The sequence below is a fragment of the Acanthisitta chloris genome, unplaced genomic scaffold (genome assembly GCF_000695815.1).
Source record: "Acanthisitta chloris isolate BGI_N310 unplaced genomic scaffold, ASM69581v1 scaffold30396, whole genome shotgun sequence".
In the NCBI taxonomy this organism is placed as follows: Eukaryota; Metazoa; Chordata; class Aves; order Passeriformes; family Acanthisittidae; genus Acanthisitta; species Acanthisitta chloris.
In genome coordinates, this window is record NW_008678036.1 from 4609 (window position 1) to 17586 (window position 12978).

The 12978-nt window shown below is 39.6% G+C and overlaps 1 protein-coding gene across 1 annotated transcript; it reads right to left on the reverse strand.

The window, feature by feature from the left end:
* Nucleotides 1-475: 475 nt before the first annotated feature.
* Nucleotides 476-12540, reverse strand: LOC103804154 (putative lysosomal acid lipase/cholesteryl ester hydrolase; the record flags this gene model as incomplete). The annotated part of the gene is made up of 9 exons (XM_009076750.1): nt 476-934; nt 1655-1726; nt 2761-2832; nt 4351-4497; nt 5944-6080; nt 6668-6777; nt 7096-7294; nt 11483-11603; nt 12525-12540. Coding segments are annotated over 9 exons (1108 nt in total), but the record flags the coding sequence as incomplete, so codon positions are not given.
* Between the last annotated feature and the right edge of the window lie 438 nt (nt 12541-12978).

The window sequence follows — 12978 nt, forward strand, 5'->3', positions numbered from 1 at the left end:
TTCCAGGAATCTGTAACAGCAAATAATGACCCATATCCACAGCTGATATGTGAAACATGAAAGGCTTCAGGGACACCATTAAATCAAGGAAAATGCAGCAATAAATCAGTTCCAAAATAGGAGATTTTAACTGACAGTGGTCATCTTCTCTGGCTTCATGACAGTTCTTCTGGGTGATACTGAAAAAGAAACTCATCTGATGTAGCTAGCCTGTATGTGATGGCTAAAAAATAGTAACACAGCAAAAAGTCACTAAGTGCTTTGTAAAGTACCAGCACCAAATGGGTCACTGCAGTACAAGGAGTACTTCTGAGAGCTACTCAGAAATGGCAGTGTACTGAGAAATGGCAATTCTGTGCACAGTGAAATACTTATTAACTGTTAAGCACCTGAGGTGCTGAATGGACTAACTTGTCTTTCAGACATGTCACTAAATTTATGTGCACATGACATACTCCTTTTGTGCAAAGTCCTACTACTCTGTTTTGAGTACCATGCCACTGTGTGCAAAACAGCAGAATACTATGGAGACAGAGAAATAATACTGAGAAAAACAAACCAAATATGAATCCGATTCAGTGGTCATTGCTGGCATTTTAAAAGTGCATCATACTAAACAATGTGGCATTATTGCCAGAAAAGTGTATTTTAAAAAAAGACAAATTCCTGGTGAACTAATAATGTGAAATACCATGTTGGTTTAGAGGTACTTCCTAATCATGTTAATTATTTCATTATACATGCGGTAAGGTGCATCAAGACCCCAGATGAAATCCAAATGTTCCCATTCTGGAATGTTTTTGTGGTAAACCAAATCTGTGATCTGAGTGAGCAGCATAGCAACATCCTTTGGGTCTGCCAGCCAGTCCTGTCCACCAGTCCACACTGCAGTTGGTACAGTCATCTCTTTTATTTTGTAGAGAGGGGGAGTAGACTGAGGAGGGGAAAAGCAAAAACAGAAGTATTAGTAAGAAAAAAACTCTTCAGTGTGATACTACAGTGCAGGATAACATACTAGCAACAACGTGTCAGAGTCTTATTTTCTCTTCCTCTCTTGGGCAGCTAGATATAGAGATGAAGTCTTGACTCAACCAAAAATGTAACTGCAAGAGTTGGTGCAGTATTACAGCACTTGTAGCAGTAAAGATGTGGTTTGAGGAGTTGAGAGGTATTTCTGAACTCCCATCTAATACCAAAAGTGACTGCTACTCTGAAAGTATGATACTGCAATACTTCGCAGTCAATAAAGAGACAAGGGGCCAAACATTTTTCGTATTGCATGCAGCAACTTAGAAACAAAAATGTGGAAATGAAACAGACTAAAGACAAACAGCATGCATGAACCGACGCTCTCTGCCACCTCATGAGAGGTGCAGAGGGATCTCACAATCTAGGCAGGCAGGACTCCTACCAGAGAAACAGTGTGCCACAACTTTGTATCCCAGTGTGAGCTCCATATTGACTCAGGACTATCTCAGAGCTCTGCAGTCATGTCAGGTTTCATGTTTGTTTCTTTTAAAAAAACAGATCTCCAGTCTGGTTATTGCACAACACTAGAGGCTATTTAGCATGCAGCATAAACACAGCACTCAGAGAAGTGCAAAAGGACTTTTTTTAGCAACACTCAAGAATTGTATATGTAAAATATGTATACCTGGTTGTAGTGAGCCATATTTGCAGCCTTGCTGCCCCAGTCATAAGCTTTGAGCTCCCCTGTCTTCACAGCCTAGAAAAATAACAAATATTCATACATACAAAGAAGAACGGCAACACTACTCCCACAAGAATTAAAAAGTGTAGGTCATCTGAAGAACTGGCAATGGCAACCAACATAAGAAACAGTGGAATGCCTGTTAAGGACAAGTGTCACTGCTTTGCCTAGTGTTACAGGAGTGGGAAACATTAACATTCAATTCCATTAGGCTTCATCCTTTAAGATTTCACACTCTCTCATAACAATGGTAGAAAAGATTAAGGAAAACAGTTTGCTGTATCCAAAGTCAGGATGTGGCAGCTCCATGCTTATTTCTGAAATATTTCCCTTGCTGTCTAAATGTATATGAACACAGCACGGAGCTTTCTCAGAAAGTCTACTCTGCGTGATTTACCATCTACTATTTTTCAGAAACCAAAGTCTATGTAACAAGGATCTGTAAAGAAAACTCTTCACAAATTTCTTTCCAAGCCACCACTTGAACAGCTGTGTAAAGCACAACAAACTGCTTCTGATTAGGCAACCAAGTCCAGCTACAGGATCATAAGTAGCATTGACCACTGCTTCTGTGGGAAATGTCAGCCGTTGAGCAAGCTTCAGGCACAACAGCATCACAGGCTTGAAACTGTGCCCTGAGATACAATTCAGACTATATTGATAAAATATAAAATGAAGCCAATTAGAATAGAACAGAAAACCTGCTGCTTTTCACTGGCTAAAAACATCACTTGTAATCAAAATAGGGGTTTCTGAAAGGGGAAAAATACTTGTTACAGCATCCCTCCAAGTTATTCTGATGTATTTTTTTGTTGTCCTGAAGTACTTACACTTAGCATATTATCAAAGAAACAGGGGAAAACCATCCTAAATCATTACCACAAATGCAGCTGCAGTGAACAGCTGCCATTCTGAAAACTGGCAGTTACAAAATTTCAGTTGGGGTATGCTGCATATGTATTTGGCAATATTTTTACATTTATTTATCAGGCATCAATATTCAACAAACAAGCTAGAGTCAAGGACATTTTAGATTCAAGAAACTCTACCTGGCTCCAGTGGATCATGTTTTGTACAGATGTTCCTGCAGGGCAGTGTGTTGAATACACATCCACTCGGCTCTGCAACAAGACAATTGACATGGTTTACTCCTCATAGTGCACCAGTTCTACCCATTGTTGCTTCCTGGGCAACTAACAGAAGCTATCCCATTCCTTTTAAAACTGTTATAAACAAAAGTTAACTGAAGTCATACATACAGATGAGATACAAGGTTCAAACATTTGGGGGATTAATTACAGAATCACAGAATAATCAGAGTTGGAAGGGACCCCTGAGGATCATCTAGTCCTACCCTGGCCCTGCACAAGACACCGCTGAGAATCACACCAATTACAATTAACTGCAGAACTTTAAAGCTGAACTTTAAACCCAATAATTAAATCCCTTAAGCATTTTATATAATCAGAATATTTTTTTGAAAAGTGCTAGTATTGTAAGAATTGGGATGCATCTTCAGAAGAACCTTGCATTACTCTACATTTCAACTAGTAGCTGTCAGTCCAAAGTGATTCAGAACTTCATACATTTTGAGTTTAAAAACACAAAATACCAAGGGGAAACTTAAATCCTGGGAGAAAACCAAAATATTAGCCACCATTAAAACTATGAAAACTGTATGTGTTGGGCAAGAACACACACACACACAACGCACTTTCACCTTGATAGGAATTCTTTTAATGTGTACATTTTTGCACACAGAATGATGAAAAAAGCTAAGTCTATCTCACTGCAATAAAGCAATTCTCAGCCTTCATCTACCTGTGTTTAAACTAATCATAGCTTCTACTGATTTCAGGAAGTTGGAGGCACTTTAAGCAGCATTACGAAAAAAAGATGGTCTCAGGCCTCTTGCTGTTAACCAGGTCTGCTCTTGGTGAGGCCTCTTGCTGTTAACCAGCTCTTAGGCACCAAAACATCCTGTGAACAAGTCCTTTGAAACTAGAGCTGCAGATGAAGCCATCAGCAGGGCCAGAAATGGATCCCAGACAAAGTAATTGCACACATCCACCACAAGGCCAGAAAACTTCAAGTTCTGTTGAAAATGGTTGAAAACTGTCTTTATTCCTCACTTCCTTGCAAAAGGAATTAAATATTTGCCCCATAGGCACCAAAACATCCTGTGAACAAGTCCTTTGAAACTAGAGCTGCAGATGAAGCCATCAGCAGGGCCAGAAATGGATCCCAGACAAAGTAATTGCACACATCCACCACAAGGCCAGAAAACTTCAAGTTCTGTTGAAAATGGTTGAAAACTGTCTTTATTCCTCACTTCCTTGCAAAAGGAATTAAATATTTGCCCCATCATATTAATTAATTTCTCTTACCCTCTTTCCCAGCTAATCAAAAATAATGTATTTTAGCTTTCCAGTAACATTTTAAAAGGTTGATTCTATCCGTCCCAGCTGTGCAACTAAGCTATACCAAGGGAAGATATTAATCCAAACTCAGTATGATGAAGTTGGCATTAGTGGTTTTCTAATTACACATAAAGGTCGATCAGCACAGTGACACACACAGTCAATACTGTGTTAGAGTTCACAACAGCTTAGCTATTAAAAAAAGTCATGAGCACACACCATATTCAAGTTTCTCTCATTGAAACCACAGAGAAGAAAGAATAAGTTGCCACAAAGGTCATCAAGTATTCTGTGAGTGCAAACATGGGTAGCAAGCCACTTCAGCAGAGAATTCTGAGGGAGGAATTGCTTCTTTCCAAACATGTCCTACAAAATATCAAACACACAGGACAAACATAATTGCACAGAGTAACCTGTTTTCAATTTTGACACTACAACATTCTTGAGGTAATTATTTCCATTTGCTCTGGTGACAGGTGTGTCCTATGAAAATGATTTATCTCCTTATCAGCCTTGTTCAGAGACCAATGGGAACATCACTGTGAGAGCTTCTGCCACAAATGGTGCAGTCCATTAAACCCATAAAAAGTACATTGTAACTAGGAAAACCTTTCAAAATTCCAAACCTAACCTCAAATTGAAACCAATTTTAAATTCAGCACTTTACAGGTATATTGTGCAGCTTCTTGTCATCAGAATTGTTTAAGGCTAAAGTTTGTTAAGCTGTGTCTGCTAATGTCAGATGGCTTTATACTTACAACTTCCTCTCTTCAAACCATGAGAAAAAAACAAGTTGCATGCATGGGCTGTGGTAACCACTTCCTCTTGATGGATATTTTTAAAATGTTCAAGGATTTTAAATTGGCCCACTGAGAACTTCCTTAAAACTGACACAGTTCTGCAAAGATATGGTTGACCTATTGGTTTGTCACCACCCTATGCACTCCTGTTTTTTTGCAAGTCACCATGAGAATCAAGTTTCTCAGCACAACATGAACATCTGCACAGGGCACTGATGAGCTGCTTGTCTCATTAGACAAAGTCTATTAAGCAAGGAACAGGAGATCACAATTGTTGGTGTCGCTTTTATGTTAACTGCCTTTGGAGCAGGGAACCAAGAATGCAGACACACATTAAATTGGTACAAGGTACATCAGAGCAGGGTTAATCTCACAGAACAAACAGCTCTTTGTGGCAATCTCCATGGGTGGTGGAAATAAAAGTGATGGTTAAAAATGACACACAGCAGGGTGTTCACCATGTCTGACTTCAGGCCCTCACTGCAGCCTCCCCTTGATGTTAATGGGGAAGAGGTAAGCTCCTCCAAAGGATGATTCACAGCATCTAAATAAAGCTGCTGCTCTTAATCACCCTCTGAAGGATCCTCTTCCAATACTAAATGGCTAACTGTGAAACAAACCTGTTAAAGTTCATGACAACTCATAAATAGAAGTATTCTATATAAAGCTATGCTGTGACTCTTCTAAAACAGAGCAACAATTTAATTAATCATGTGATTTCTGTAGCTTAAATTCTAGAAATATGTAAATGGAACAACATCATTTTATTCCATTTACTAATCTGTAATTGTAAAATACTATTTAAACTGATGCAAATTGCCTCACTAGACAGTAATAAAGCCAGAGAAGTCGCTGCTGACTTCAATAGCATCATTATGGTAAAACTGACCTAGAATTCTAGTCATATGTCCCTCTCTAATCCACATTATTATTAACATTCTTTGCTATGCTGTTTTCAACTTGAAAGAGGGATACCTCATTTGGCTTAAAACATTTACACTCAAATACAAACCTGGAGTAGCAGGTCAGGAAACACTCCCAGTTTTACCAGAGGACTAGTAGCAAACTTGACTGTAGCTACTGGTGCCAAGGCAAAGAACATTTTTATTTTCTTAGCCAGCTGTGGCAAAGTTGAAAAGGCAATGAAAGCTGTAAACAACATAGAATAATTAACAAACCTCACTGACAGAAGTTAGAGGAGAATTTTACCTGGCATTGATTCTACAAAAATCTAAGAGAAAGTGTGTCAAAGTATTTTAGACTAATAGTTTGACTGTAGTATCTAGGATCAGTTTAGATAATGTACTTACAAAACCCAAATAAAACACAATTCAGGATTGTTTTCTTCCAACAAGCAAGTTAATGCTAGCTAACCCAACACATCTAGCTCTTTCTATTAGGAGGTCTAAAGCACATGACCTAGGTTTACATACAGGAAAATATTCTGGAAATGGGAATCTTTATGTGTCTGATTATTCTAGTTTTATTATGCATAGTTCTTCAGTTAGTTTTAATAAAAGCTTTACTGGTGTGTGACTGGACATGTGACTTCAATCTACCATTTCGACAGCTTTCCACTTTAAGTAAACACAGAAAGCTCGTCTTTTTTTTTATTATTCCAGGAAGCAGCTAAAACCAGAAGCAGTAGATTTCAAAAGCCCTACTTTTTAATCATTAAACCACATATGTGGAACTTCATACCATTTCAAACACAACAAATGCATCTCTTCACATACCCATTGTGGTGCCCTGTGAATGGCCAATGTAAAATACTTGTTCCTGGCCAGTTTTCTCCAAAATAAAATCCACTGAGGCTGGAATGTCATACTTGGCCATTTCATCAAAGCTACAAAACAAAGACAGAAAGTCAGTTGTGTAAGCACACTTACCAGTGAGGAACAGCTGCACAGAGCCTTCCTGCACTGTGGATCCATTGTCTGGACATAAAAAGAAGTTTCCTTTGGTTGAAGCATAACACCCTGGTGATTGAGTCTTCACACCAAGCACTGGTGAAAGCAATAAATATTCTACTGACCACCTGCTGAATTGCAGCACACTATACTGACCACAAAACTCTCCTTTGCTGCTCCACATATGTGACATAACCAGAAAAAAAGTATCTTGCACATTCACACTGTGACTGAGGATAGCAAGATGACGATACCTGAAAACCCAGAATTCTTCTTGCTTCACTGTGAAGTGTGTGTGTTTCCTGGACCAGGTGTTCCCTCTGCTGTTTCCCAGCCACACGTCATAGCCAGCGTCTGCCAGCATAAAGCCAAGGCTGTTGTAATCCAAGTTTGTGATCCAGTTGCTGGCATCAGCAAGCAAACCATGCTGCAGAAACACAGCAGGCCTTGGACCTGAAAAACAAAGCATTTATTCTTGCTTTTGGAATTGAATATCTAAGAATAATTCAAGTGAGTTATCGAAATCCTGTTTTAGATTTGCACTTTGAGTACTTAATCTACATGACTTAATCTCCTAAAACTAGCAAGTCATGTAATATTCATAGTGCCATGAAATCATGTGTTTTTCACAAAAAGCTACTTTTTATCATCAAGAATTTTAAACTAGCAATTTGTTAGTTTCCTAACTTGAAGCTCAAAACAGACAGCCAATGTGCAATAAGAAAACATGAGAAAAGCAGGAGGAACAAGAAAAATACTGGTAGCCCTTACAACTGTTTCAAGCTCACAAAGACTCCGCAAAGTGGCCCAAATACAGAGACAGATAAATTATATATGACCCTTGCTCTGCCTCTAATCCTGGGGAAGGCATTCCCATGTATGTGCTACTGAAATCTTTGCTTTCCAGTTAAGACAGTGCCAAATGTGTGCTGAGCTGTGGAAACCTCTGCAACTGGCACTGATATTATCTCTGTGCAACTCCCATTACTAAAGCTCTGGCAGAACCTGAAGAGCAGTACAGTAGCCAACAAAAGAAATACATGCTTCAAAGGACTTTCTCCCCTTGAGTTCAGTAGTCATAAGAAGCACAGCTACGACCCAGGTACAATGTTGGAAGACTTGCTTGACTTCCCCATCCTGAAAGTGCAATGACATCTTTATGTGGAATACAGTTTCAAAAACTGACTGTTCCTGCTTCTATGCAAAGAAAAGAAATTAACATCTGACCCTTCAGGAGAAACACGCCCTTCAGAAAGTACAAAGACCTGTCTCTGGATCTCGCAGTATCACAGGTCTTTGAGTTTGACTTCTGCTCTAATAATTGAAATCCAATAACATGACAACTTCATCTCAATGTCAGAGATTACTGAGGAATTTCCCTCCTCCAATGACACACTGCTCTACTACAAGACAAACTCATGCAATACCTCCTCCATTGATAGTTTAGACTTGGATCTTTCAGCAGAAAGAGCTGAATCAGAACTGTTTCAGTCACCTGTACCCTCTGTTCCAGGTCATGTCCATAAATGTTTGCTGTGAGTTCCAAAATCCAGATTAGCAATATTCCTCTATTTGGGCAACCTTTATACCTGTGATGAGGAGCCACGGCACACTGTCCTAGAAACCAGAGCAAATCTCCAGCAGTGCCAAACTGGCACTGGAGACAATAGAGTTCAACACAAGTCTTTGCTGCAGCAATACTTGATTTCCTTATAAACAGGATTTTCAAGCCTAACATTGAATTTGTTTCCCAGTAATGTCCATTTTTGGTTTTGATAACTTTTCCCCTTTTATTAAACTAAGACCAACCAGCTTCTGAATTTCTGAAGAAGAGGCTCTCCTCAAGCTGCTATTGCATGTTTCATAACATCGGAAGGGGAAAACTGTTGAAATGCTTTAATACTTTAGTTCCGTTCTCCTGTATTAGCCTCAAATATCTGCCAGTTCCTTCTTCACTTTACCAAGAAGTCACCAGACCTCCATGTGAACTGTACAATCATACAACAAACTGACTTGGAGAATAATAATTTTCTAGCACTTGTGATTCCCCAAAACACCAGAGGAGGAATACAAAAGGTGGGTCTTTAAACTACCCTTTCTGCATAGAACAATTTCTTCTCTTCACTACAAATCCAAGAAGTTGAGGACAGACTTATTTCCATGCCCTTCTTACCTATGCTCTGCAGTTGTTTTAGGTTTTTTGTTAATATTAAAATCAAAAATCATTGATGTTTTGCTTCTAAGCTCTCCGGACATTTCCTTCTTTTTCTCTGAAGAACTGAGGGTTTTGTTCCAAAACATCATGTGATACGTAATTTGAAGGGATCCTATTCACATTATGTAGGTATTGCAAAAGAAAAATACAGCATATATATACACTAAGTCAGCAGAAACACATCATTGGTATCTTTCTGAGAAAAGATACCAAGTCTATAAAAACTTAAGATCAACATGAACTTTGAAATCTTCATTCTCCCAGGAGCTCATACTTCCACAAACGTGCTCAGTAATCCTTGTTTTTAAAATTAAAGCACTTTGCAAAACATGAACTTGGGGTCGAGGGTGTGGCAAAGGGAATGTGGAGAATTCCCACAGGTCAGGAGACTTCTGTTTGCTTATGTCATCGATGAAGGATTTGACAAAATCAACAGGTACAAAGGCAGCCTGTCTTTTTCCTGCGGGCTTCTCTGAAATTATTAAGCACAACGACACCTGCCAGGTTTAACTGGCCTGGCCCATGCACTAATCTTTACACACCCACCTTGTGAGAGACAACGCACAGTGCAAACATCCTAACTCATACAAAACCAACAGATAAGGTCAGGAAGACTGTTGCTGGGCCTTTGGTAGGGAGATGGTTTTTCCACAGGTCTTGTTCACACCCAAGACTATAGGACAATCACTGATTTCCTTTCTGAGCTCCATGTTTTCACCTCTAATCCTAGTTTTTTTCAGTCCAAAGTGTTCTGAGGTCGTTCCTTAGAATACGTACAGCTTCTATGCTAATAGGCTGCTGTTGTATCAATGTCTATAGGAACCTTTAGGACAGTGAGAAGACTGATAACAAATTCAGCCACTGCTGCTCACATACACTGTTAATTCCACATTGGTATATGAGGATAGCAAGTCAAAGGCTACGTCTCTCCTGTTCTACACCCACAGGTCTCATTTTTTAAGCATTCCACCATTCAGTCCTCATAAAAACCTTTGTCCATTAAGCTTACATTCCCCCTATCCTTTCTCTTCCCCACCTCCTCACCTGTACACCCCCTGCATCTCTTCCATGATATTATATTACCTTTCACAGTAATCCTTACAGCTTCATCCTTCACCTGTATACAACATCTATCACTGTATATGACTTCCTCACCACGGGAAGTGGAGGGGCAAGCACTGACCTCTTCTCTCTGGCAGCCAGTGACAGGACCCAAGGGAATGGGCTCCACTGTATACAACATCTATCACTGTATATGACTTCCTCACCACGGGAAGTGGAGGGGCAAGCACTGACCTCTTCTCTCTGGCAGCCAGTGACAGGACCCAAGGGAATGGCCTCAAGTTGTCAGGGTAGATTTAGATCGGACATTAAAAAAAGGTTCTTCACCCAGAGGGAGGTTGGACACCTGAACAGCTGCCCAGGGCAGTGTTCACTGCCCTGAGACTGACAGAGTTCAAGAAATGCCTGACTGTGCTGTTGGATCCATGGTATGATTCTTAGGAGTGTCCTGTGCAGGGCCAAGAGTTGGACTCAATGATCCTCGTGTGCCCCTTCCTACTGTGAATATTCTGTGACTCTGCTTGTAGCAGCATTTTAAGTGGCACATGCCAATGCTCTGCCCAGTCCCCATCAAATCACATCCCTAAAACAACTTGGTCGGGTCTGACAGTTGTCAACTACCTGTTATACATCCTTATCTGCAATATCTTTTTTAAATTTATTGTACTCAAGATGTTCTAAGTGATTATTTCTTTTTTTCTAACCTATTTAAGCAGCTGTGTAAAATATGACACCCCAGCTGTAAGCAGTATTGGTCTGACTCGTACCTTACTGTAAAGGGAGCTTCAGAGAGGTTAAAATTAAGAAACAAATTCCTATTTTATGCAAAAATCAGGCAGTAATTATTTTGTGAATATTCTAGTGGGAACTCTTGCAGTTTAGTTATGCTGCACCAAAACAAGCACGTAACCTGCTCCTACTTCTGAAAATGATCAGGCATTGTCAAGAAATTTATTTGTTAAAAAAAGCATTTAAGCATTTTTAAAAATGAGGTTTGAAATAATGCAACGTTACAATCGATATCTTTTCAAGAGCTTTTATTACTTAAAAAAAACAAACAACAAATCCCAACCCTTATTTTCTACTTGCCAAAAAATCAACCAACCATGAACAGTTTGTATTAATGTCACAAAAAGGTAATTCCAGGAAAATATAGCCTTTTAAATCCTTCTCCCTTCCTCTACTCAAGCCGCTCTACAAGTGCCTAATCTATTTTGGACTTAACATTCACCAATAAAACATTCTAACTGCACGGGTCATGTAGTCTTTAATTTTTTTCTGGATTATTACAAGTGCAAAAGTTTTATCAATCAAAGAGAGCTTTTTCATGACTTCCCATTTTTCCAGAAGGACATAAATCTTACCTTTGCTTCCCTCGCGGCCTTTTCTTCCATAAGGAATTCTGTTAATGGAAAGGATATACCCATCTTCTGTCGTCACTTCATACTCCTCACTAGGGTATCCCCTGAAGGTAATAATTTCGCTCTGAGGAAAGAAATCAAACCATCTTGGAGCCAGACTGCCTGGCTCCTCAGCTTCTGCTCCTCAGGAACACATGCAAAGCACTCTGCATTTCTTCTGAAGACAATGATGTGAAATTAAAGGATGTGGTAGGAATGTGCCATACCACCCACCTGTCTGATTCAGGTAGGCTTTCTTGATGAGACTTAGCTCAGTGCAGAGTCAGAGCACAGACCTTACCCTAGAAATCTGGAAGGCCTCCCTAGCCTGTCCCCAGCCACACTGTGCTTACAGTGAGAAAGAAGATGGAAGTGTTGAAAAGGAGATTATGGTAACAAGGCAAAACATTGAGATGCAGACTTGGCAGACAAAAATTGAAACTATCTGCTCTCAAGAAAGCCAGTATCTTCTGGTAACAACCAAGCGTGGGCAGAAGAAAAGTCACTGGCACCACAGCAGCATATGGAACAACAGGAGGACGTGCCATTTCTTATTCACCTTTTTCTCAAACCTTATGTCTCTTGCTGAGCTTTTAGGTGACTTTGTTGACAAACCAAACAAGAAAGCAAAAATAAAAATCCCCACACTTGTTTAACCTTATGATTTCACTAATAGGTTTATCTCCTATCTCTTATGTCTTGGGCTTTATGTTGTTTTATTTTGATGCAACCCCATTAGGGCAGTGAACTTGCTATTAAACTGGTTTTGTGACACCAACCATGCCTTGAGAAAATGTAAGAAATGCAAGACATGATCAGAATTTTACCCTTAGGCTGCTGGGCAAGAAAGACTAGGAGAATTTCATGAAGCATGCTATTTCTTTTAAATACATATTTAATTATGTATCTTTTACAATGACATTAGCATTCCAAAATGATTCTAAGGATAATTTCTATTCAAATGCTACTAGCCTTAGATTGAATTACTGTTTCCAGACTTTGAAACTGTATTTACATAAACCCTATTTCTTTAAACTGCATTTACATTACTTTATTCTGACAGACCTTAAGCATTTCTAGCTTGAAGTATCTTCTCACACATGTGAAAAAATGGCACAGTTTGAACGGGGCAGAGGAAACTGCAACTAATACCAGTTACTAACAGCAAATATTTTCTGGAGGTGGTTACTGCAGCAGAAGGAGAATAAAGCTAAGGAATTAAATGCCAAACAGGGAGAAAAGCACTTGTAGGTAAGAACATGGGAGCATGCTGCTAGGTGCACAAGTGTCCTTCATAAATATCCGGCAGTTAAGAAACACCGTCCTGACTCTAATAAAAATACCCGCAGGTCTGGGTCAGGAAAACTCGTGAAAGAAAGCTCAGTCACAGGCAGCAGGGGACCACGAAGCACCTGAGAGGAGGAGGAGAAGAGAAAGCGGACGAGCAAGCAGCGCGTGTG